Below are 27,495 nucleotides of genomic sequence, written 5' to 3'. Positions count from 1 at the left end.
TCACGCTCTTCATCTCTTCTCCTCGCACTCTTCTCCTCTCCTCGCACTCTTCTCCTCTTCTCCTTGCGCTCTTCTCCTCTTCTCACACTCTCTCTCCTCCCCCCCTGTACTCACCATGTTCTCTTCTCTCCACAGGGACGGCAGTTCTTTGTAGTCCGGCCATCAGCCTGAAGGAAGGAGAGAGTAAGACTTTCTTTTAGGAGAGGAGCCCCCCGGAGATTATATATGATGTCATTATCACATTATATGACCCCAGCCTGGAGATTATAGATGTTCTGTATATAGGAGAGGAGCTTCCCGGAGATTATATATGATGTCATTATCACATTATATGACTCCAGACTGGAGATTATAGATGTTCTGTATATAGGAGAGGAGCTCCCCGGAGATTATATATGATGTCATTATCACATTATATGACCCCAGACTGGAGATTATAGATGTTCTGTATATAGGAGAGGAGCTCCCCGGAGATTATATATGATGTCATTATCACATTATATGACCCCAGACTGGAGATTATAGATGTTCTGTATATAGGAGAGGAGCTCCCTGGGGTATAGTCAGGGACGCTCCTCATAAATGGACTTGTCCGGAGTAGTTATCCTGGTTGATTGATGGAGATCTATTGATTTCTCCCTATGTTTGGCCTTGTTGCACTTTTCTCTTCTTCCACTAGGTGGCCGGGTATTTGGTGGAATTAGATATGAGAAGGACAACCCAAGGTCAGATTATGGGTATATGGGGTATCTCAGCCAATAGGCGGTGGTTTTTTGGATCCCTTGGCCTGCTGGGAGATCCTCTATATTCGGGTAGAGTCAGGTGATCGATGTTCTGTGGCACCTGGACGGTTTCTGGTTGGACCTGTGTCGTGTTGCCTGGGCTGCTAGGCCGGAGATTGGGCCTATTCTGGGGACATCTGGCTTCCAGGCTGTCTGAGGGCCAATCCAGAATCAAGAGAGCAGCTCAGGGTTGGGATTACGGCTGGTCCAGAGGAAGGAGAAAACCCAGCAAAGCACAATCCCATCTGCTACATCCCCCAAGAGGCAATCAGATGTTCCCTAGATGAACTCTACCTATAAATGTTGGTGCCCGGTGTCAGGGGTTCACTCCAAGGGTAGCACTTCAAGGACACCACCACTCGTTTTTATCCATTTCAGGGCTGGTTTTGCCCACTTTCATTAAAAAGAAAGTTCAAAGCAAACACAGAAGATTCCCCCGAAGGGGTATTCAGTATTGCAGACCTCCCGGCTTGCTCTCCAGATCAGGCCTTACACTTTAGGGCCTTGGTCTCCTAGAGACCGGACGCTCAGCACCTCCATGTGTACAGCAAGTAGCCTCGTTCTACACCGACTCCCACCTCTCTCTCCTAGGTGAGACCCTACTGACTCCCAGACCTCCTGTCTGTAGGGTGGAGTCATCTCCAACTGGGAGCCTAGAGCCTGGCCATACACCTATCCTAGATGAGACCCTACTGACTCCCAGACCTCCTGTCAACAGGGTGGAGTCCTCTCCAACTGGCAGCCTAGAGCCTGGCCATACACCTATCCTAGGTGAGACCCTACTGACTCCCAGACCTCCTGTCTACAGGGTGGAGTCATCTCCAACTGGGAGCCTAGAGCCTGGCCATACACCTATCCTAGATGAGACCCTACTGACTCCCAGACCTCCTGTCAACAGGGTGGAGTCCTCTCCAACTGGGAGCCTAGAGCCTGGCCATACACCTATCCTAGGTGAGACCCTACTGACTCCCAGACCTCCTGTCTACAGGGTGGAGTCATCTCCAACTGGGAGCCTAGAGCCTGGCCATACACCTATCCTAGGTGAGACTCTACTGACTCCCAGACCTCCTGTCTACAGGGTGGAGTCATCTCCACCTGGGAGCCTAGAGCCTGGCCATACACCTATCCTAGGTGAGACTCTACTGACTCCCAGACCTCCTATCCACAGGGTGGAGTCCTCTCCAACTGGGAACCTAGAGCCTGGCCATACACCTATCCTAGGTGACACCCTACTGACCCCCAGACCTCCTGTCTGATGGGTGGAGTCATCTCCAACTGGAAGCCTAGAGCCTGGCCATACACCTATCCTAGGTGAGACTCTACTGACTCCCAGACCTCCTGTCCACAGGGTGGAGTCCTCTCCAACTGGGAACCTAGAGCCTGGCCATACACCTATCCTAGGTGAGACCCTACTGACTCCCAGACCTCCTGTCTGCTGGGTGGAGTCGTCTCTAACTGGGAGCCTAGAGCCTGGCCATACACCTATCCTAGGTGAGACCCTACTGACTCCCAGACCTCCTGTCTGCTGGGTGGAGTCGTCTCCAACTGGGAGCCTAGATCCTGGCCATACATCTATCCTAGGTGAGACCCTACTGACTCCCAGACCTCCTGTCTGCTGGGTGGAGTCGTCTCCAACTGGGAGCCTAGAGCCTGGCCATACACCTATCCTAGGTGAGACCCTACTGACTCCCAGACCTCCTGTCCACAGGGTGGAGTCATCTCCAACTGGGAGCCTAGAGCCTGGCCATACACCTATCCTAGGTGAGACCTTACTGACTCCCAGACCTCCTGTCTACAGGGTGGAGTCATCTCCAACTGGGAGCCTAGAGCCTGGCCATACACCTATCCTAGGTGAGACCCTACTGACTTCCAGACCTCCTGTCTACAGGGTGGAGTCATCTCCACCTGGGAGCCTAGAGCCTGGCCATACACCTATCCTAGGTGACACCCTACTGACCCCCAGACCTCCTGTCTGATGGGTGGAGTCATCTCCAACTGGAAGCCTAGAGCCTGGCCATACACCTATCCTAGGTGAGACTCTACTGACTCCCAGACCTCCTGTCCACAGGGTGGAGTCCTCTCCAACTGGGAACCTAGAGCCTGGCCATACACCTATCCTAGGTGAGACCCTACTGACTCCCAGACCTCCTGTCTGCTGGGTGGAGTCGTCTCCAACTGGGAGCCTAGAGCCTGGCCATACACCTATCCTAGGTGAGACCCTACTGACTCCCAGACCTCCTGTCTGCTGGGTGGAGTCGTCTCCAACTGGGAGCCTAGATCCTGGCCATACATCTATCCTAGGTGAGACCCTACTGACTCCCAGACCTCCTGTCTGCTGGGTGGAGTCGTCTCCAACTGGGAGCCTAGAGCCTGGCCATACACCCATCCTAGGTGAGACCCTACTGACTCCCAGACCTCCTATCCACAGGGTGGAGTTCTCTCCAACTGGGAGCCTAGAGCCTGGCCATACACCTATCCTAGGTGAGACCGTACTGACTCCCAGACCTCCTGTCTACAGGGTGGAGTCCTCTCCAACTGGGAGCCTAGAGCCTGGCCATACACCTATAGATTATCTGCAGATTTTCTATGGTCAGATGGAAAAAGTGCAACAGATTCCTCCATCTACGCTGAACTGTGTGGATGGAAGAATCTCCCAGTGGGCCAAGCTTCCATATCTTACTAGTCGGTCCCGCTGGCTCTCACAATATCTGAACATTCTGATTGGGTTCAGGAATTGTTTAGGTTGAGAACCAGCGGAGCCGACTAGCAAGATACTGAAGCTTGGCCCACTGGGAGATTCCTCCATCCACACAGTTCAGCGTAGATGGAGGAATCTGTTGCACTTTTTCCATCTAACCATAGAAAATCTGCAGATAATCTATAGGTGTATGGCCGGCCTTAGTCTGGTGATTAAAGCCCAGAATACAGCTGACCCATCAGTGAACTTTATTAGACCTGAATCCTGGCAAGGAACCATCCTGCTACACCACTTATATTACATGTATACTCTTCCTCCTCAGATGCAGAATTTCCATGCAATTATCCCATCTACCAGAACCCACGTGTGGAGTGGAAGTTCACATCCGGCACTGACTCCACCATGATGTACTATGATGGAGAACTGACAGGTAAGTCACCCATTAAACCTCCCCTCCATCTCCTGCCCAGGTAAATGGCCCTCTATTTACAGCATGTGGTGAGAGGGGGCAGACACAAATCAAGTTGGGGAGGTTATCGGGGACAGATATAAATCATGGGGGGGGATATTGGTGAGATGGGACACACAACAATTATGGGTGGGGAGGTGGAGATTGGGGGGGGGTCATCATAAATCCCCTCCTATAAGCTGTATTAGAGGGTGCAGTTGGGACAGATGAGGTGTCCTCCAGGTATCAGATGATCATTCTCCATTAATATGTTGGTTTCTCTCATAGCACCCTATAAGAGTCGGGCGACCTTCTTCCCACAAGGCCTCCGGCTGAGTTCGGTGACCAGGAAGGACAGTGGGGAATATTCATGTGAGGTGACCGGAAAGGATTCCAGCGGGAAGCCGCAGTACTTCCAGGACAAGACTCAGCTGGTGGTGTTGGGTGAGAATATTGGTGACCTCAGTACTGTGACTTTCTAGGATGGGTTGGGATGACCTCTCACTTTCTGTTCTTCTTCTTCAGTTCCCCCCTCTGTGCCCATCGCTCAGGTACCAACTTCTGTCAGTACCGGGAGTACCGCAACCCTTTACTGCATTGAGAAGGACGCCTCACCACCTCCAGTCTTCACCTGGTACAAGAATGGTGTCCCAATGCCCGAAAACCCCAAGGACAGCCCCACCTTCCAGAACTCCAGCTACACCATCGATAAAACAACTGGACAACTGGTAAGCTGCAAACCCATGTGCCAGTCACTGACCCATCCACTGTACTAGGTATAGATCAGGTATTGGTATAGTGACCCATCCACTGTACTAGGTATAGATCAGGTATTGGTATAGTGACCCATCCACTGTACTAGGTATAGATCAGGTATTGGTATAGTGATCCATCCACTGTACTAGGTATAGATCAGGTATTGGTATAGTGATCCATCCACTGTACTAGGTATAGATCAGGTATTGGTATAGTGACCCATCCACTGTACTAGGTATAGATCCAGGTATTGGTATAGTGACCCATCCACTGTACTAGGTATAGATCAGGTATTGGTATAGTGACCCATCCACTGTACTAGGTATAGATCAGGGATTGGTATAGTGACCCATCCACTGTACTAGGTATAGATCAGGTATTGGTATAGTGACCCATCCACTGTACTAGGTATAGATCAGGTATTGGTATAGTGACCCATCCACTGTACTAGGTATAGATCAGGGATTGGTATAGTGACCCATCCACTGTACTAGGTATAGATCAGGGATTGGTATAGTGACCCATCCACTGTACTAGGTATAGATCAGGGATTGGTATAGTGACCCATCCACTGTACTAGGTATAGATCAGGTATTGGTATAGTGACCCATCCACTGTACTAGATATAGATCAGGGATTGGTATAGTGACCCATCCACTGTACTAGGTATAGATCAGGTATTGGTATAGTGACCCATCCACTGTACTAGATATAGATCAGGGATTGGTATAGTGACCCATCCACTGTACTAGGTATAGATCAGGGATTGGTATAGTGACCCATCCACTGTACTAGGTATAGATCAGGTATTGGTATAGTGACCCATCCATTGTACTAGGTATAGATCAGGTATTGGTATAGTGACCCATCCACTGTACTAGGTATAGATCGGGTATTGGTATAGTGACCCATCCACTGTACTAGGTATAGATCAGGTATTGGTATAGTGACCCATCCACTGTACTAGATATAGATCAGGTATTGGTATAGTGACCCATCCACTGTACTAGGTATAGATCGGGTATTGGTATAGTGACCCATCCACTGTACTAGGTATAGATCAGGGATTGTTATAGTGACCCATCCACTGTACTAGGTATAGATCAGGTATTGGTATAGTGACCCATCCACTGTACTAGGTATAGATCCAGGTATTGGTATAGTGACCCATCCACTGTATTAGGTATAGATCAGGTATTGGTATAGTGATCCATCCACTGTACTAGGTATAGATCAGGTATTGGTATAGTGACCCATCCATTGTACTAGGTATAGATCAGGGATTGGTATAGTGACCCATCCACTGTACTAGGTATAGATCAGGGATTGGTATAGTGACCCATCCACTGTACTAGGTATAGATCAGGTATTGGTATAGTGACCCATCCACTGTACTAGGTATAGATCAGGGATTGGTATAGTGACTCATCCATTGTACTAGGTATAGATCAGGTATTGGTATAGTGACCCATCCATTGTACTAGGTATAGATCAGGGATTGGTATAGTGACCCATCCATTGTACTAGGTATAGATCAGGGATTGGTATAGTGACCCATCCACTGTACTAGGTATAGATCAGGTATTGGTATAGTGACCCATCCACTGTACTAGGTATAGATCAGGTATTGGTATAGTGACCCATCCATTGTACTAGGTATAGATCAGGGATTGGTATAGTGACCCATCCACTGTACTAGATATAGATCAGGTATTGGTATAGTGACCCATCCATTGTACTAGGTATAGATCAGGTATTGGTATAGTGACCCATCCACTGTACTAGGTATAGATCAGGTATTGGTATAGTGACCCATCCACTGTACTAGATATAGATCAGGTATTGGTATAGTGACCCATCCACTGTACTAGATATAGATCAGGTATTGGTATAGTGACCCATCCACTGTACTAGGTATAGATCAGGTATTGGTATAGTGACCCATCCATTGTACTAGGTATAGATCAGGGATTGGTATAGTGACCCATCCATTGTACTAGGTATAGATCAGGGATTGGTATAGTGACCCATCCACTGTACTAGGTATAGATCAGGTATTGGTATAGTGACCCATCCACTGTACTAGGTATAGATCAGGTATTGGTATAGTGACCCATCCATTGTACTAGGTATAGATCAGGGATTGGTATAGTGACCCATCCACTGTACTAGATATAGATCAGGTATTGGTATAGTGACCCATCCATTGTACTAGGTATAGATCAGGTATTGGTATAGTGACCCATCCACTGTACTAGGTATAGATCAGGTATTGGTATAGTGACCCATCCACTGTACTAGATATAGATCAGGTATTGGTATAGTGACCCATCCACTGTACTAGATATAGATCAGGTATTGGTATAGTGACCCATCCACTGTACTAGGTATAGATCAGGTATTGGTATAGTGACTCATCCACTGTACTAGGTATAGATCAGGTATTGGTATAGTGACCCATCCACTGTACTAGGTATAGATCAGGTATTGGTATAGTGACCCATCCACTGTACTAGGTATAGATCAGGTATTGGTATAGTGACCCATCCACTGTACTAGGTATAGATCAGGTATTGGTATAGTGATCCATCCACTGTACTAGGTATAGATCAGGTATTGGTATAGTGACCCATCCACTGTACTAGGTATAGATCAGGTATTGGTATAGTGATCCATCCACTGTACTAGGTATAGATCAGGTATTGGTATAGTGACCCATCCACTGTACTAGGTATAGATCAGGTATTGGTATAGTGACTCATCCACTGTACTAGGTATAGATCAGGTATTGGTATAGTGACCCATCCATTGTACTAGGTATAGATCAGGGATCGGTATAGTGATCCATCCACTGTACTAGGTATAGATCAGGTATTGGTATAGTGACTCATCCACTGTACTAGGTATAGATCAGGTATTGGTATAGTGATCCATCCACTGTACTAGGTATAGATCAGGTATTGGTATAGTGACCCATCCACTGTACTAGGTATAGATCAGGTATTGGTATAGTGACCCATCCACTGTACTAGGTATAGATCAGATATTGGTATAGTGACCCATCCATTGTACTAGGTATAGATCAGGGATTGGTATAGTGACCCATCCACTGTACTAGATATAGATCAGGTATTGGTATAGTGACCCATCCACTGTACTAGGTATAGATCAGGTATTGGTATAGTGACCCATCCACTGTACTAGGTATAGATCAGGTATTGGTATAGTGACCCATCCACTGTACTAGGTATAGATCAGGTATTGGTATAGTGACCCATCCACTGTACTAGGTATAGATCACTAGTCCCTGTGCAGGTATTGTCACAATTGTAAAGTCATGTGAAAAAGTATTTTGTATTTTAAATGGTCAAGCGTTGGATCTGGATTCCTGTGGTGCCTACTTTACTCACTGGCCACTTCATTAGGTCCCCCTTGCTAGTAGCGGGTTGGACCCCCTTTATTAGGTCCCCCTTGCTAGTAGCGGGTTGGACCCCCTTTATTAGGACCCCCTTGCTAGTAGCGGGTTGGACCCCCTTTATTAGGTCCCCCTTGCTAGTAGCGGGTTGGACCCCCTTTATTAGGTCCCCCTTGCTAGTAGCGGGTTGGACCCCCTTTATTAGGTCCTCCTTGCTAGTAGCGGGTTGGACCCCCTTTATTAGGTCCACCTTGCTAGTAGCGGGTTGGACCCCCTTTATTAGGTCCTCCTTGCTAGTAGCGGGTTGGACCCCCTTAATTAGGTCCCCCTTGCTAGTAGTGGGTTGGACCCCCTTTATTAGGTCCCCCTTGCTAGTAGCGGGTTGGACCCCCTTTATTAGGACCCCCTTGCTAGTAGCGGGTTGGACCCCCTTTATTAGGTCCCCCTTGCTAGTAGCGGGTTGGACCCCCTTTATTAGGCCCCCCCTTGCTAGTAGCGGGTTGGACCCCCTTTATTAGGTCCCCCTTGCTAGTAGCGGGTTGGACCCCCTTTATTAGGCCCCCCCCTTGCTAGTAGCGGGTTGGACCCCCTTTATTAGGTCCCCCTTGCTAGTAGCGGGTTGGACCCCCTTTATTAGGTCCCCCTTGCTAGTAGTGGGTTGGACCCCCTTTATTAGGTCCCCCTTGCTAGTAGCGGGTTGGACCCCCTTTATTAGGTCCCCCTTGCTAGTAGCGGGTTGGACCCCCTTTATTAGGTCCCCCTTGCTAGTAGCGGGTTGGACCCCTTTTATTAGGTCCCCCTTGCTAGTAGCAAGCTAAGACCACCCAGCTGAAGTGCTGACAGCCAGATAGAGAGTCAATGACCTCTTCCTCACACCTCCTGATGACAACTATTCCGTGCAGCCAAGATTGGAGATCATGTGGACTGACTATGTGAGGTCCCTCTGCCTGAATAACGCATGTCCAGACCAGGTGGGGGTCTGGGACCTTGTTAGTCGACTTTTGATGGGGGAGAAATGTGACACTCACCCCGGACAGAGGCTTGTGGAGGAGACAGAATTCCAGCCTCTTGCCTACCGACTATGGGCCCTGGATTTTGGGGGAACGGTGCTCTTTGTGAGGTGTATGCCTGGGGACCCTTGAGGTGGTGTTACTTTGGATTCAGGTCCATGTCCCCCCCAAGACACACAGACTCTGGGGACCCTGGATATGCCATATTAGAAACAGTGACTGATCCTAGCCTGTCATTACCAACTTAACCTGCCACTACCACCTAACCTGCCACTACCACCTAACCTGCCACTACCACCTAACCTGGCACTACCACCTAGCCTGCCACTACCACATAACCTGCCACTACACCACCCTAACCTGCCACTACACCACCCTAACCTGCCACTACCACCTAACCCGCCACTACCACCTAGCCTGTCACTACTGTATATCACCTAACCTGGCACTATATCACCCTAACCTGGCTCTATATCACCCTAACCTGACACTATATCACCCTATCCTGGCTCTATATCACCCTAACCTGGCTCTATATCACCCTAACCTGGCTCTATATCACCCTAACCTGACACTATATCACCCTATCCTGGCTTTATATCACCCTAACCTGGCACTATATCACCCTATCCTGGCTTTATATCACCCTAACCTGACACTATATCACCCTATCCTGGCTTTATATCACCCTAACCTGGCACTACCACCTAGCCTGTCACTACTGTATATCACCTAACCTGGCACTATATCACCCTAACCTGGCACTACCACCTAACCTGGCACTATATCACCCTAACCTGGCTCTATATCACCCTAACCTGGCACTATATCACCCTAACCTGGCACTATATCACCCTAACCTGGCACTATACCACCCCAACCTGGTTTTATATCACCCTAACCTGGCACTATATCACCCTAACCTGGTTTTATATCACCCTAACCTGGCACTATATCACCCTAACCTGGCACTATATCACCCTAACCTGCCACTACCTCCTAACCTGGCACTACCACCTAGCCTGTCACTACTGTATATCACCTAACTTGGCACTATATCATCTCCCCGTAAACTACCCTAACATCACTTGACGTCGACGTGCGGTGCACTGCCTGTCTGCCTGGGGGGGGGGCAGATATAGAATACGCCCCAGGTGCCAATTTTGAAAACCATTTATCATTTTCCTTCCACTTCACAATTATGTGACACTTTGTGTTGGTCTATCACATAAAATCCCAATAAAATACATTTATGGTTTTGGTTGTAACAAAATGTGGGGAATTTCAAGGGGTATGAATACTTTTTTATAGTTGGGCCCCCTACTTTTGTCCCTGTCCCCCCATGTGCCGCCCCTAAATATGAAAGCCGGAGACGCCACTGTAAATTATTCGTTAATTAGGTTTCTGGTTCCAGTTTGTATTGTCATCATGGTGTATATATTTGTGAGATCTCAAATAAAGGAGGCTATTCCTGATGTACTCCGAGACTGGTGTTGTCTGGTTCTTGGGGGTTACTATAGTAGATCTATCGGTCTCGTGTTCCAGGACTTAGGACCAGATCCATCGGTCTCGTGTTCCAGGACTTAGGACCAGATCCATCGGTCTCGTGTTCCAGGACTTAGGACCAGATCCATCGGTCTCGTGTTCCAGGACTTAGGACCAGATCCATTGGTCTCTTGTTCCAGGACTTAGGACCAGATCCATCGGTCTCGTGTTCCAGGACTTAGGACCAGATCCATCGGTCTCGTGTTCCAGGACTTAGGACCAGATCCATTGGTCTCGTGTTCCAGGACTTAGGACCAGATCCATTGGTCTCGTGTTCCAGGACTTAGGACCAGATCCATTGGTCTCTTGTTCCAGGACTTAGGACCAGATCCATCGGTCTCGTGTTCCAGGACTTAGGACCAGATCCATCAGTCTCGTGTTCCAGGACTTAGGACCAGATCCATTGGTCTTTTGTTCCAGGACTTAGGACCAGATCCATTGGTCTCGTGTTCCAGGACTTAGGACCAGATCCATCTGTCTCGTGTTCCAGGACTTAGGACCAGATCCATCGGTCTCGTGTTCCAGGACTTAGGACCAGATCCATTGGTCTCGTGTTCCAGGACTTAGGACCAGATCCATTGGTCTCGTGTTCCAGGACTTAGGACCAGATCTATCGGTCTCGTGTTCCAGGACTTAGGACCAGATCCATTGGTCTCATGTTCCAGGACTTAGGACCAGATCCATTGGTCTCGTGTTCCAGGACTTAGGACCAGATCCATCGGTCTCGTGTTCCAGGACTTAGGACCAGATCCATTGGTCTCGTGTTCCAGGACTTAGGACCAGATCCATTGGTCTCGTGTTCCAGGACTTAGGACCAGATCTATCGGTCTCGTGTTCCAGGACTTAGGACCAGATCCATCGGTCTCGTGTTCCAGGACTTAGGACCAGATCCATTGGTCTCGTGTTCCAGGACTTAGGACCAGATCCATCGGTCTCGTGTTCCAAGACTTAGGACCAGATCCATCGGTCTCGTGTTCCAGGACTTAGGACCAGATCCATCGGTCTCCTGTTCCAGGACTTGGGACGCGATATAATGATGGACGCACTCAAGCGGAGTGTGGGACGTTCCGTCACAATTAGCAATTTGTGTTACCAAGCAACTGAACAGGTGTACCTAATAAAGTGGCCGGTGAGTGTATATTTATCTGTATACAGTGTGTGGGGGAGGGGTGTACTTTCTCACATGACTGTACAGTATTGAGGTTCAGTCGCTCGTGTACAGATCTCAGTAATGATCGATCTTATGACACTCTTGGTTCATATATGTGGTTCTCAATTTCCAGCAGATCAGTCCGGTGATGAAGACGGATGTCGGACAATATTCCTGCCAAGCAGAGAATCCTCTGGGGAAGGAGTCATCGGCACCAGTCCAGATGGAAGTCAGTAAGTATCGGACATTCGGGGGGGGTGACCCCTCTCCGGACAGTATTTATAATATAGGAAGTGAGAAAATATAAAATGCTGAGTTTATAATACAAAATGTAAAAAGGACATCATGATGGCCATATCCATGTAATATAGGGAGATATAATCCCATCTGCACTACACAGAACATTCCGGGTTCTACAAAGAAGCTTCACATAAGAATCTCAACGCATTTCGACAACACTCCTATGTGAGTGCATGTGAAAAACATCAAAAAACACATTCATTATGATGCTCCGCCCATCACTCTCCCCCTGCTCCGCCCATCACTCTCCCCCTGCTCCGCCCATCACTCTCCTTCCCTGCTCCGCCCATCACTCTTATCCCTTGCTCCTCCCATCATTCTCCCCCCTGCTCCTCCCACCACAAGAGGCAGCTCTCTAATTAGGTAGTCGCCTAAGGCCTCACACTCACAGGGGCCTCGCGGCCGCCTAGTTTGCCTAATTAGAGAGCCGCCTCTACTGGCAGCCATAACCCCCCCTGCCATAAGCACAGTGCTGAGTCCGCTCGCCGCCACAAGGAGAGATAGCAGCTGTTTACCGGGTGATTGAAGCTCACTGACAGCTCAGGATCACAGCCAGGGAGAGCCGCTCAGAGCCAGCGCTGACACTTCCCCCTTCCCCTCACAAGCAGGAGAGGAGAGAGAACCGCTAATGCTGCTCCTCCTCCTCCTCCTGTCTGCCCTGCTGACCCAACGGGACCAGTGGGGGGCCCCATGAGAAACTCTTGGGGATGAAGCCAGTGCCAGTGTTGTAAAAAAAGCTCGACCTATGCAAAACCTCAACCCTGTCACTTCCGGTGCGGCTACGTCACCAAACAGCTGTTCGCGCAGCTTCACTGCGCATGCGCGGCTTCACCGCTGCTATACCGTGCATGCGCAGACGCTATTTTCAGTTGAGAAAAATTATAGACTTGGGGCGGGCGGAAGTGGTGCAAGTTGCTTAATTACATAATCAACAGCACCGCCTCCCAACACGCCCTAGGCGGCTCAGGAGAAGGGGTGGGCCCCGTGCATAATAACACTGTGTGTGTATGGGAGGTCGAGGAAAAACATAAAGCTGCACCCCCCATCATTGTGCCCAGTATATGCAGACACTTGTGCCCATCAAATGCAGCCAGGCGCGTTCCCCAGCTCGGCTGTCACTAACCCCTCCGTGGCCAGTCCGACGGCACTTACCGAGTCACGGGGCTTCCTCCTCCTCTTCTGTAGGTGGCTGCAGGTCTGCTCGGCTCCTCAGGCTTCTTCCGCCATGTCTCCTCTCCTGCCAAAGTGTTAGGCATCCAATAGGATCGCCTAATGCTTTGGCCAATCGGGAGACAGGTCTCAATGACCTGCCTGCTGATTGGCAGGGAGGAACATTAGTGTGAAAATAGCGAAAATTAATCTGCTATGCCACACAACAGGGTGGGATTGGGACGCAGTGCTCTCCACCCCGAGCCCACCGTATTTTGAAGCCTATTAGACCCTCTGGCTCTTGGTGGTGGACGTGGGAGAAGGAGAGGGCTCCTGGGTGGTAGGTGGGAGAAGGAGAGGGCTCCTGGGTGGTAGGTGGGAGAAGGAGAGGGCTCCTGGGTGGTAGGTGGGAGAAGGAGAGGGCCCCTGGGTGGTAGGTGGGAGAAGGAGAGGGCTCCTGGGTGGTAGGTGGGAGAAGGAGAGGGCTCCTGGGTGGACGTGGGAGAAGGAGAGGGCTCCTGGGTGGTAGGTGGGAGAAGGAGAGGGCTCCTGGGTGGTAGGTGGGAGAAGGAGAGGGCTCCTGGGTGGTAGGTGGGAGAAGGAAAGGGCTCCTGGGTGGTAGGTGGGAGAAGGAGAGGGCTCCTGGGTGGTAGGTGGGAGAAGGAGAGGGCTCCTGGGTGGTAGGTGGGAGAAGGAGAGGGCTCCTGGGTGGACGTGGGAGAAGGAGAGGGCCCCTGGGTGGACATGGGAGAAGGAGAGGGCCCCTGGGTGGTCACCTGGAAGGAGAGAAGGAGAGAGCACCTAGGTGGCCATTTAGTGAACAAGAGGGCCCCTGGGTGGCCGGGGGAGAAGGAGAGGGCACCTGGGTGGTTGAAGGAGAGGGTGCCACCCTTCTTCCCCTGGAGGACAGGGACCCCCTTCTCCCCCGAGCTCAGAGACCCCTTCTCCCCCTGGAGGACAGGGACCCCCTTCTCCCCCGAGGACAGGGACCCCCTTCTTCCCCCGGAGGACAGGGACCCCCTTCTTTCCCCGGAGGACAGAGACCCCCTTCTTCCCCCGGAGGACAGGGACCCCCTTCTTTCCCCGGAGGACAGGGACCCCCTTCGCAGAGCACTGCGTCCCGATCCCACCCTGTTGTGTGGCATAGCAAATTAATTTTCGCTATTTTCACACTAACGTTCCTCCCTGCCAATCAGCGAGACCCGTCTCCCAATTGGCCAAAGCACATTCCTATTGGATGCCTAATGCTTTGGTGGAAGAGGAGACACGGCGGAGGAAGCCTGAAGATGAGCGGACACAGGAGTCACCGATACAGAAGAGGAGGAGGAAGCCCCGTCACTCGGTAAGTGCCGCCAGACCGGCCGCGGGGGGGGGGGGGTTAGTGAAGTGAAAGCCGAGCCGGGGACGCGCCTGGCTGTATATGATGGGCACAGTGTATATATATATGATGGGCACAGTGTCTGTATATGATGGGCACAGTGTATATATATATATGATGGGCACAGTGTCTGTATATGATGGGCACAGTGTATATATATATATGATGGGCACAGTGTATATATATATATATGATGGGCACAGTGTCTGTATATGATGGGCACAGTGTATATATATATGATGGGCACAGTGTCTGTATATGATGGGCACAGTGTATATATATATGATGGGCACAGTGTCTGTATATGATGGGCACAGTGTATATATATATGATGGGCACAGTGTCTGTATATGATGGGCACAGTGTCTGTATATGATGGGCACAGTATATATATATATGATGGGCACAGTGTCTGTATATGATGGGCACAGTGTAGGTATATATGATGGGCACAGTGTCTGTATATGATGGGCACAGTGTATATATATATGATGGGCACAGTGTCTGTATATGATGGGCACAGTGTATATATATATATGATGGGCACAGTGTCTGTATATGATGGGCACAGTGTATATATATATGATGGGCACAGTGTCTGTATATGATGGGCACAGTGTATATATATATGATGGGCACAGTGTATATATACTGTATATATGATGGGCACAGTGTCTGTATATGATGGGCACAGTGTCTGTATATGATGGGCACAGTGTATATATATATGATGGGCACAGTGTATATATACTATATATATGATGGGCACAGTGTCTGTATATGATGGGCACAGTGTATATATATATGATGGGCACAGTGTATATATACTGTATATATGATGGGCACAGTGTCTGTATATGATGGGCACAGTGTCTGTATATGATGGGCACAGTGTCTATATATATATATGGTGGGCACAGTGTATATATATATATATGGTGGGCACAGTGTATATATATATATATATGGTGGGCACAGTGTATATATATATATATGGTGGGCACAGTGTATATATATATATATATATATGATGGGCACAGTGTATATATATATATATATATATATATATATATATATATATATATATATATATATATATATATATATATATATATGGTGGGCACAGTGTGTATATATATATATATGATGGGCACAGTGTATATATATATATATATATGATGGGCACAGTGTATATATATGATGGGCACAGTGTATATATATGATGGGCACAGTGTATATATATATATATATATATGATGGGCACAGTGTATATATATATATATATGATGGGCACAGTGTATATATATATATATGGTGGGCACAGTGTCTGTATATGATGGGCACAGTGTGTATATATATATATATATATATATATATATGATGGGCACAGTGTATATATATGGTGGGCACAGTGTATATATATATATATATATATATATATATATATGATGGGCACAGTGTATATATATGATGGGCACAGTGTATATATATGATGGGCACAGTGTATATATATATATGGTGGGCACAGTGTCTGTGGGGCGGGACCAGTCGGGGCTCCTCTCCTGCCGGGAAGACACATGGGAGGGGAATTCCCGGTGAGGAGGTTGTCATGGAACGAGGACTCCAAGGGACAAGTAGAGGAGAAGAGTATCAATGTACAAATCATATAAATACATTAAATACAACAACAATGTGGAAAAGAAATTGTTCCTATTTAAAGCTCGTTTCCTATTTTCCAATCATGTAAAGAAAGTTTCTTTTAGCAGCTGTGAGCTTTTCATTCTTCAGCCAGCCGTATGATATACAAAGACTCTGCAGTGACGTAGAGAGGAGCACAATGTCATGGATGAGGGTCCAGGTACCGTGTCCAGGCACTGCATGTCTTCCTATTTCATGCTATGTATGTGCCATGTGCTCGGACATGGGGCGCCAAAAATAAGGCTCCGCCTTCACAAACCCAAGGACAATGCAGACTTTTTTTAATAAGATTCTGTTTAGTTTGTGGAAGGGGGAGGGGATTTGGGTTTTAAACTGATATCCCCCTATACAAAGTCAGTTTCATATCCTGACATATGTTTGGCCCCTTCATCACCTTGAAAATCATTCATTATATGGAAATTCTATTGGAATATATATATATATATATACATATATATTATATATGGAATTAATTTGCTGCCGCATAAGGGAGCTTTTTCAATGCCGGCACCGTCCTGGATCACTTTTGGACAGCTCAGTGCCGTGCGCACATGCGCGATACATGGCGTGTGTGCGCGACGTCATGACGTCACGCATTTACGGCGGAGGTGACGATAGCGATCGGGGACTTCTGCCTTCCGGGTCGCGAAGCGGGCCGCACGTGCTACACAAGTGGCAGGGATGCTAATGCTGGGGGAGGGAGTGGGTGATTACCCCGCCCCTGAGGCTCATTATAGCTAATCTACTACAAGCAACAGTATAAAAAAATCCCACCAGGCTTGAGGATCGTATTGATCGATCAGCTTCTGGGAGCGGGTGGTCATGTGTGTCTCCAACGCTTCAAGTACTTGATATAAGGTCCGTTCACTTCTTTGTCTGCCTCACACATTATAGGTGTCCAAGTAAAGTTTATCTACTTCTTTGTCTGCCTCGTATATTTTTGGCAGTAAAATTGATTCAAAATATCATCGATCTACTAATATCTACCAATATCTACCAATATCTACCAATATCTACTAATATCCCTCCTATCAGACTTATTGGACCTCCGTCGGGTCCCTCTGTGTAAGGCACAAGTCTGCTACCAATTAGTAATCTTTCAATACTTTACCACATTTTGTCATTGAGGTAAATTGAAGTGAATTCATAAGAAATAATATATACAATATATATATATATACATAATAGTATTCAATGATTTTTTTTGTTTTACAAAATGCACACAATATTGTCCCCACACTGTTTCTTACACAAGCCTATGTTTCCAGTAGATTATCACTCATGTTCATCATTCACAACTCACTTTATTATTATATTTTATTATTTGTGTTTTTTTTCTTCCCTCATCACTATTAATCCCGACTCACAAATATCCCTTAACAAATCTTTCCATCATCTCACCTTCACTTTTTCACTTTTTCATCTCACATCACAAATTCTGCTCATCATTTAACTATTTTTCCTTCATTCATAATTTTTCAATCACGGATTCACTCATCTTCATTCCCCCCACATGAATCCATACAATCACACATATATAAGAACAGATCGATAGATAAGAACGTATTTATTCGTTGCGTAGTAATAAGCATTCTTTTAAAGTGGATACAAATGTAGGATAAGAGTTGGAGACCTTTTGGAATGAAATGAGTATTTCCCAATATATATATAATGATATCCATGGGGGGGGGATTTGTGTCAGGTGCGGGAGTTCTCACCCCTTTCCTCCCTCGGGGGGTATTTATCAGTGTGACTCCTTGTTGGACATATTGGGTGATCCGATGTCCCCCTCGGAATGTGAGAGGCCAAAAAACCGAATTCAGAGGAACTCTGGTTAGGAGACTTTCCATTTATACCCTTTATTGGTAATTATATCCCATGTAAATTTCTCATATACACATGAAAATTATAATAATAATAATATTGTATAATACGTTGATAATTAAAATGCTAAAAATACAATTTTTTAACAGGAAACCAATTCCCTGAGGAAGACTTTGACTATTCAGATCCAAACGCGTCGGGAATCCTATACAACAATCATTGGATACATATTGCTGTGTATATTTCTATGTTTGCATTCTTTGTGTACTTTTGAATGGTAATAAATCCCCCGACCAGAGCTCATATTTTATGGCGATGAGTTCATGTTATGATGATAACTTTTCAAGAACCTTTTCTAACAATTTATTTCTTTAATCTACTAACCCCACTGGGGGAACCTTCCGATATGGAAGATCTGATATCTATATTCAGACTGGGAGGAAGCGATGTATGACGAAAGGGAAGTGTGAGACGTTTCATTACAGCCTCCTACCACATTCACCGCCTCCCACCACCATTCACCGCCTCCCACCACCATTCACCGCCTCCCACCACCATTCACCGCCTCCCACCGCCATTCACCACCTCCTACCACATTCACCGCCTCCTACCGCCATTCACCGCCTCCTACCGCCATTCACCACCTCCTACCGCCATTCACCGCCTCCCACCACATTCACCGCCTCCTACCGCCATTCACCAGCTCCTACCACATTCACCGCCTCCTACCGCCATTCACCGCCTCCCACCGCCATTCACCGCCTCCCACCGCCATTCACCGCCTCCCACCGCCATTCACCGCCTCCCACCGCCATTCACCGCCTCCTACCACATTCACCACCTCCTACCGCCATTCACCGCCTCCCACCGCCATTCACCGCCTCCCACCGCCATTCACCGCCTCCCACCGCCATTCACCGCCTCCCACCGCCATTCACCGCCTCCCACCGCCATTCACCGCCTCCCACCGCCTCCCACCGCCATTCACCGCCTCCCACCGCCATTCACCGCCTCCCACCGCCATTCACCGCCTCCCACCGCCATTCACCGCCATTCACCGCCTCCCACCGCCATTCACCGCCTCCCACCGCCATTCTCCGCCTCCCACCGCCTCTTACCGCCATTCACCGCCTCCCACCGCCATTCACCACCTCCTACCACATTCACCACCTCCCACCACCATTCACCACCTCTTACCACATTCACCGCCTCCTACCGCCATTCACCGCCTCCCACCGCCATTCACCGCCTCCCACCGCCATTCACCGCCTCCCACCGCCATTCACCGCCTCCTACCGCCATTCACCGCCTCCCACCGCCATTCACCGCCTCCCACCGCCATTCACCGCCTCCCACCGCCTCCTACCGCCATTCACCACCTCCTACCACATTCACCGCCTCCCACCGCCATTCACCGCCTCCCACCGCCTCCCACCGCCTCCTACCGCCATTCACCGCCTCCTACCACATTCACCGCCTCCCACCACCATTCACCGCCTCCCACCGCCATTCACCGCCTCCCACCGCCATTCTCCGCCTCCCACCGCCTCTTACCGCCATTCACCGCCTCCTACCGCCATTCACCACCTCCTGCCACCATTCACCTCCTCCGGTCACCATTCACCACCTCCTCCTACCGCCATTCACCGCCTCCTACCGCCATTCACCACCTCCTGCCACCATTCACTGCCTTCTAACACCATTCACCGCCTCCTACCACCATCATTTACTGCCTCTAACCACCATTCACCCTTTTCTACCATAATTCACCTCCTCCTACCACCATTCACCTCCTCCTACCACCATTCACCACCTCCTACCACCTTTCACCTCCTACCACATTCACCACCTCCTACTGCCATTCACCACCTCCCACCGCCATTCACTGCCTCCCACCGCCATTCACCGTCATTCAACGCCTACCACCGCCATTCACCGCCTCCTACCACATTCACCGCCTCCTACCACATTCACCGCCTCCTACCACATTCACCACCATTCACCACCTCCCACCGCCTCTTACCGCCTACCGCCATTCACCGCCTGTTACTGCCATTCACAGCCTTCTACTGCCATTCACCGCCTCCTGCCACCATTCACCTCCTCCGGTCACCATTTACCACCTCCTCCTGCCACCATTCACTGCCTTCTAACACCATTCACCGCCTCCTACCACCATCATTTACTGCCTCTAACCACCATTCACCCTTTTCTACCATAATTCACCTCCTCCTACCACCTTTCACCTCCTCCTACCACATTCACCGCCTCCTACCACCATTCGCCACCTCCCACCGCCATTCACTGCCTCCCACCGCCATTCACCGCCATTCAACGCCTACCACCGCCATTCACCGCCTATTACCGCCATTCACCACCTCCTACCACATTCACCGCCTCCTACCACATTCACCACCATTCACCACCTCCCACCGCCATTCACCGCCTCTTACCGCCATTCACCGCCTCTTACCGCCATTCACCGCCTCTTACCGCCATTCAGAGCCTTCTACCGCCATTCACCTCCTCCGGTCACCATTCACCACCTCCTCCTACCGCCATTCACCGCCTCCTACTGCCATTCACCGCCTCCTGCCACCATTCACCACCTCCTCCTACCACCATTCACTGCCTTCTAACACCATTCACCGCCTCCTACCACCATCATTTACTGCCTCTAACCACCATTCACCCTTTTCTACCATAATTCACCTCCTCCTACCACCATTCACCTCCTCCTACCACCATTCACCACCTCCTACCACATTCACCACCTCCCACCGCCATTCACTGCCTCCCACCGCCATTCACTGCCTCCCACCGCCATTCACCACCTCCCACCGCCATTCACTGCCTCCCACCACCATTCACCTCCATTCAATGCCTACCACCGCCTACCACCGCCATTCACCGCCTATTACCGCCATTCACCACCTCCCACCGCCATTCACCACCTCCTATCACATTCACCGCCTCCTACCGCCATTCACCGACTCCCACCGCCTCCCACCGCCATTCACCGACTCCCACCGCCTCTTACCGCCATTCACAGCCTTCTACCGCCATTCACCGCCTCCTGCCACCATTCACCTCCTCCGGTCACCATTCACCACCTCCTCCTACCGCCATTCACCGCCTCCTCCTACCGCCATTCACCGCCTCCTACCGCCATTCACCACCTTTCACCGCCTCCCACCGCCATTCAACGCCTACCACCGCCATTCACCGCCTCCCACCGCCATTCACCGCCATCCACCGCCATTCACCACCTTTCACCGCCTCCCACCGCCATTCAACGCCTACCACCGCCATTCACCACCTCCCACCGCCATTCACCGCCTCCTACCGCCATTCACCGCCTCCCACCGCCATTCACCGCCTCCCACCGCCATTCACCACCTTTCACCGCCATTCAACGCCTACCACCGCCATTCACCGCCTCCTACCGCCATTCATCGCCTCCCACCGCCATCCACCGCCATTCACCGCCTCCCACCGCCATTCACCACCTTTCACCGCCTCCTATCGCCATTCACCACCTCCCACCGCCATTCACCACCTCCCACCACCATTCACCGCCTCCTACCGCCATTCACCGCCTCCCACCGCCATTCACCGCCATTCACCGCCTCCCACCGCCATCCACCACCTTTCACCGCCTCCCACCGCCATTCACCACCTTTCACTGCCTCCCACCGCCATTCACCGCCTCCCACCACCATTCACCGCCTCCCACCACCATCATTTACTGCCTCTAACCACCATTCACCCTTTTCTACCATAATTCACCTCCTCCTACCACCATTCACCTCCTCCTACCATCATTCACCACCTCCTACCACTATTGCCTACTTCCTGTCTTCTGTATGGGTGCATTTTGAACCTTTCATTCACTGGACACTGATGATGGTGTTTTATACTTTTTTCTATGTAGTGTTTTCATCCTGAGGCTGACGGCTGTCACTTCTCCCCCACCGACTCTCCTCTCCGCACTCACTCTCTGATCCCTGGCCTGTGCGGCAGTATGACCAATGTTTGTATCTCCTCTTCCTCTTCCTCTTCCTCTTCCTCTTCCTCTTCCTCTTCCTCTTCCTCTTCCTCTTCCTCTTCCTCTTCCTCTTCCTCTTCCTCTTCCTCTTCCTCTTCCTCTTCCTCTTCCTCTTCCTCGATTTTTTGAAATATTGCAATGAGATTCTTGTCTTTATTTAAATGTGGATTCGGTGAGTTCCCACAATGCAGACCCGATGAGCGGATAAACAGTCATATAAAAGAACCATGGATAATGATAAAAACAGGTCAGATCACTAATACAGAAGTCACCTAGTAAGAGGCTCAGTTGGCCGTATTTTGAACTCGTTCTTTCATTTCTGCTTTATTTATTGATTGTATAACTTATCGATTGTATTATCAGCTTCTGTTTCAATGTATACCAGATAACTGTGACTTTATGTATATCTGAAAAATTTTAATAAACATTTATTGAAAAAAAAAAACAGGTCAGATCATCGATCAAAGATATCATCAAATTCATACAGAGAAAATGAGGATTGTGGGCGATCTCAGTCAGATGGGAACGGCTCCCATGGGTTAAATGGAAAACGCCAACCAAAAGCACATAAAATAAATGTGTGAAGGAGAACCGTCCTTATAAAAGATGACCTATCTCCAATAAAGAGCAATCAGAACATCATCAAGAAGAAGTGGAGAAGCAACAGCCAGCCATAGCGCCCAATCCAACCACCGCTATAATGCCCAATTCAACCACTGCCATAGCGCCCAATCCAACCACCGCTATAATGCCCAATTCAACCACTGCCATAACACCCAATCCAACCGTTGCCATAGCGCCCAATCCAACCACTGCCATAGCGCCCAATCCAACCACTGCCATAGCGCCCAATCCAACCACTGCCATAGCGCCCAATTCAACCACTGCCATAGCGCCCAATCCAACCACTGCCATAGCGCCCAATCCAACCACTGCCATAGCGCCCAATCCAACCACCGCCATAGCGCCCAATCCAACCACCGCCATAGCGCCCAATCCAACCACCGCCATAGCGCCCAATCCAACCACCGCCATAGCGCCCAATCCAACCACCGCCATAGCGCCCAATCCAACCACCGCCATATCGCCCAATCCAACCACCGCCATAGCGCCCAATCCAACCACCGCCATAGCGCCCAATCCAACCACCGCCATAGCGCCCAATCCAACCACCGCCATAGCGCCCAATCCAACCACCGCCATAGCGCCCAATCCAACCGTTGCCATAACACCCAATCCAACCGTTGCCATAACACCCAATCCAACCGTTGCCATAACACCCAATCCAACCGTTGCCATAACACCCAATCCAACCACTGCTATAGCGCCCAATCCAACCGCTGCCATGACACCCAATCCAACTGTTGCCATAACGCCCAATCCAACCACTGCTATAGCACCCAATCCAACCACTGCTATAACACTCAATCCAACCACCGCCATAGCGCCCAATCCAACCACCGTTATAGCGCCCAATCCAACCGCCACTATAGCACCCAATCCAACCACTGCCATAGCGCCCAATCCAACTGCCACCATAGTGCCCAATCCAACCACTGCCATAGCACCCAATCCAACCACCGCTATAGCGCCCAATCCAACCACCGCTATAGCACCCAATCCAACCACTGCCATAGCGCCCAATCCAACTGCCGCCATAGCGCCCAATCCAACTGCCGCCTTAGCGCCCAATCCAACTGCCGCCATAGCGCCCAATCCAACTGCCACCATAGCGCCCAATCCAACCTCCGCCATAGCGCCCAATCCAACCTCCGCCATAGCGCCCAATCCAACCACCGCCATAGTGCCCAATCCAACCACCGCCATAGCGCCCAATCCAATCACTGCCATAGCGCCCAATCCAACCACTGCCATAGCGCCCAATCCAACCACTGCCATAGCGCCCAATCCAACCACCGCCATAGCGCCCAATCCAACCACTGCCATAGCGCCCAATCCAACCACTGCCATAGCACCCAATTCAACCACTGCCATAGCGCCCAATCCAACCACCGCCATAGCGCCCAATCCAACCACTGCCATAGCACCCAATTCAACCACTGCCATAGCGCCCAATCCAACCACTGCCATAGCGCTCAATCCAACCACTGCCATAGCGCCCAATTCAACCACTGCCATAGCACCCAATCCAATCACTGCCATAGCACCCAATCCAACTGCCGCCATAGCGCCCAATCCAACTGCCGCCTTAGTGCCCAATCCAACTGCCGCCATAGCGCCCAATCCAACTGCCACCATAGCGCCCAATCCAACCGCCACCATAGCGCCCAATCCAACCTCCGCCATAGCGCCCAATCCAACCGCCGCCATAGTGCCCAATCCAACCGCCGCCATAGCGCCCAATCTAACCGCCGCCATAGTGCCAATCCAACCGCCGCCATTGCGCCCAATCCAACTGCTGCCATAGTGCCCTATCCAACTGCCGCCATAGTGCCCTATCCAAATGCCGCCATAGTGCCCTATCCAACTGCCGCCATAGTGCCCTATCCAACTGCCGTCATAGCGCCCAATCCAACTGCCACCATAATGCCCAATCCAGTGCCTAATCCAATCGCCGCGATAGCGCCCAATCCAACCGCCACCATAGTGCCCAATCCAGTGCCAAATCCAACTGCCACCATAGCGCCCAATCCAACTACCGCCATAGTGCCTATCCAAATGCCGCCATAGTGCCCTATCCAACTGCCAAAATAGCGCCCAATCCAACTGCCACCATAGAGCCCAATCCAGTGCCCAATCCAATCTCCACCATAGCGCCCAATCCAACCGCCGCCATAGCGCCCAATCCAGTGCCCAATCCAACTGCCGCCTTAGTGCCCAATCCAACTGCCGCCATAGTGCCCAATCCAACCACCACCATAGTGCCCAATCCAGTGCCCAATCCAACTGCCGCCTTAGTGCCCAATGCAACTGCCGCCATAGTGTCCAATCCAACCACCACTATAACACCCAATCTAACTGCCGCTATAGCACCCAATCCAACCGCCGCTATAGCGCCCAATCCAACCACTGCCATAGCGCCCAATCCAACCACTGCCATAGCGCCCAATCCAACCACTGCCATAGCGCCCAATCCAACCACTGCCATAGCGCCCAATCCAACCACCGCCATAGCGCCCAATCCAACCACCGCTATAGCGCCCAATCCAACCACTGCCATAGCACCCAATCCAACCACTTCCATAGCGCCCAATTCAACCACTGCCATAGCACCCAATCCAACCACTGCCATAGCGCCCAATCCAACCACTGCCATAGCGCCCAATTCAACCACTGCCATAGCACCCAATCCAATCACTGCCATAGCGCCCAATCCAACCACTGCCATAGCGCCCAATCCAACCACTGCCATAGCGCCCAATCCAACCACTGCCATAGCGCCCAATTCAACCACTGCCATAGCGCCAATCCAACCACTGCCATAGCGCCCAATCCAATCACTGCCATAGCGCCCAATCCAACCACTGCCATAGCGCCCAATCCAACCACTGCCATAGCGCCCAATCCAACCACTGCCATAGCGCCCAATCCAACCGTTGCCATAACACCCAATCCAACTGTTGCCATAACACCCAATCCAACTGTTGCCATAACACCCAATCCAATTGTTGCCATAGCGCCCAATCCAACCACTGCTATAGCGCCCAATCCAACCACTGCCATGACACCCAATCCAACTGTTGCCATAACGCCCAATCCAACCACTGCTATAGCACCCAATCCAACCACTGCTATAGCACCCAATCCAACCACTGCTATAACACTCAATCCAACCACCGTTATAGCGCCCAATCCAACCGCCACTATAGCACCCAATCCAACCACTGCCATAGCGCCCAATCCAACTGCCACCATAGTGCCCAATCCAACCACTGCCATAGCACCCAATCCAACCACCGCTATAGCGCCCAATCCAACCACCGCTATAGCACCCAATCCAACCACTGCCATAGCGCCCAATCCAACTGCCGCCATAGCGCCCAATCCAACTGCCGCCTTAGCGCCCAATCCAACTGCCGCCATAGCGCCCAATCCAACTGCCACCATAGCGCCCAATCCAACTGCCACCATAGCGCCCAATCCAACCTCCGCCATAGCGCCCAATCCAACCACCGCCATAGCGCCCAATCCAACCGCCGCCATAGCGCCCAATCTAACCGCCGCCATAGTGCCAATCCAACCGCCGCCATTGCGCCCAATCCAACTGCTGCCATAGTGCCCTATCCAACTGCCGCCATAGTGTCCTATCCAACTGCCGCCATAGTGCCCTATCCAACTGCCGTCATAGCGCCCAATCCAACTGCCACCGTAGTGCCCAATCCAGTGCCTAATCCAATCGCCGCGATAGCGCCCAATCCAACCGCCACCATAGTGCCCAATCCAGTGCCAAATCCAACTGCCACCATAGCACCCAATCCAACTACCGCCATAGCACCCAATCCAACTACCGCCATAGTGCCTATCCAAATGCCGCCATAGTGCCCTATCCAACTGCCAAAATAGCGCCCAATCCAACTGCCACCATAGAGCCCAATCCAGTGCCCAATCCAATCTCCACCATAGCGCCCAATCCAGTGCCCAATCCAACTGCCGCCTTAGTGCCCAATCCAACTGCCGCCATAGTGCCCAATCCAACCACCACCATAGTGCCCAATCCAGTGCCCAATCCAACTGCCGCCTTAGTGCCCAATCCAACTGCCGCCATAGTGTCCAATCCAACCACCACTATAACACCCAATCTAACTGCCGCTATAGCGCCAAATCCAACCGCCGCTATAGCGCCCAATCCAACCACTGCCATAGCGCCCAATCCAACCACTGCCATAGCGCCCAATCCAACCACTGCCATAGCGCCCAATCCAACCACTGCCATAGCGCCCAATCCAACCACCGCTATAGCGCCCAATCCAACCACCGCTATAGCACCCAATCCAACCACTGCCATAGCACCCAATCCAACTGCCACCATAGCGCCCAATCCAACTGCCACCATAGTGCCCAATCCAACCTCCGTCATAGCGCCTAATTCAACCACCGCCATAGCGCCCAATCCAGTGTCAAATCCAAATGCCGCCATAGCGCCCAATCCATTTGCCGCCATAGCACCCAATCCTTCCACCACCATAGTGCCCAATCCAACCGCCGCCATAGCGCCCAATCCAACTGCCGCCATAGTGCCAATCCAACCGCCGCCATTGCGCCCAATCCAACTGCCGCCATAGTGCCCTATCCAACTGCCACCATAGTGCCCTATCCAACCACCGCTATAGCGC

The 27,495-nt window shown here is 50.5% G+C and overlaps 2 protein-coding genes across 2 annotated transcripts; both read left to right on the top strand.

Moving 5' to 3' along the window:
• The first annotated feature begins 73 nt into the window (after window positions 1-73).
• LOC141116487 (junctional adhesion molecule A-like) lies at window positions 74-18,458 on the top strand. Its single transcript, XM_073608845.1, has 6 exons — window positions 74-183; window positions 3,803-3,910; window positions 4,217-4,372; window positions 4,454-4,656; window positions 11,938-12,037; window positions 18,303-18,458. Exons 2-6 carry the CDS (start codon window positions 3,883-3,885, stop codon window positions 18,425-18,427), a joined length of 612 nt encoding a protein of 203 aa, XP_073464946.1. The 5' UTR covers window positions 74-183; window positions 3,803-3,882; the 3' UTR covers window positions 18,428-18,458.
• Window positions 18,459-18,603: 145 nt separating this feature from the next.
• On the top strand, window positions 18,604-21,557 carry LOC141116669 (uncharacterized). Its single transcript, XM_073609060.1, has 2 exons — window positions 18,604-20,169; window positions 20,610-21,557. Exons 1-2 carry the CDS (start codon window positions 18,604-18,606, stop codon window positions 20,790-20,792), a joined length of 1,749 nt encoding a protein of 582 aa, XP_073465161.1. The 3' UTR covers window positions 20,793-21,557.
• The last annotated feature ends 5,938 nt before the right edge of the window (window positions 21,558-27,495 follow it).

Source organism: Aquarana catesbeiana, linkage group LG13 (assembly GCF_042186555.1).
Source record: "Aquarana catesbeiana isolate 2022-GZ linkage group LG13, ASM4218655v1, whole genome shotgun sequence".
NCBI lineage: Eukaryota > Metazoa > Chordata > Amphibia > Anura > Ranidae > Aquarana > Aquarana catesbeiana.
This window is presented reverse-complemented; position numbering and strand designations above follow the sequence as displayed.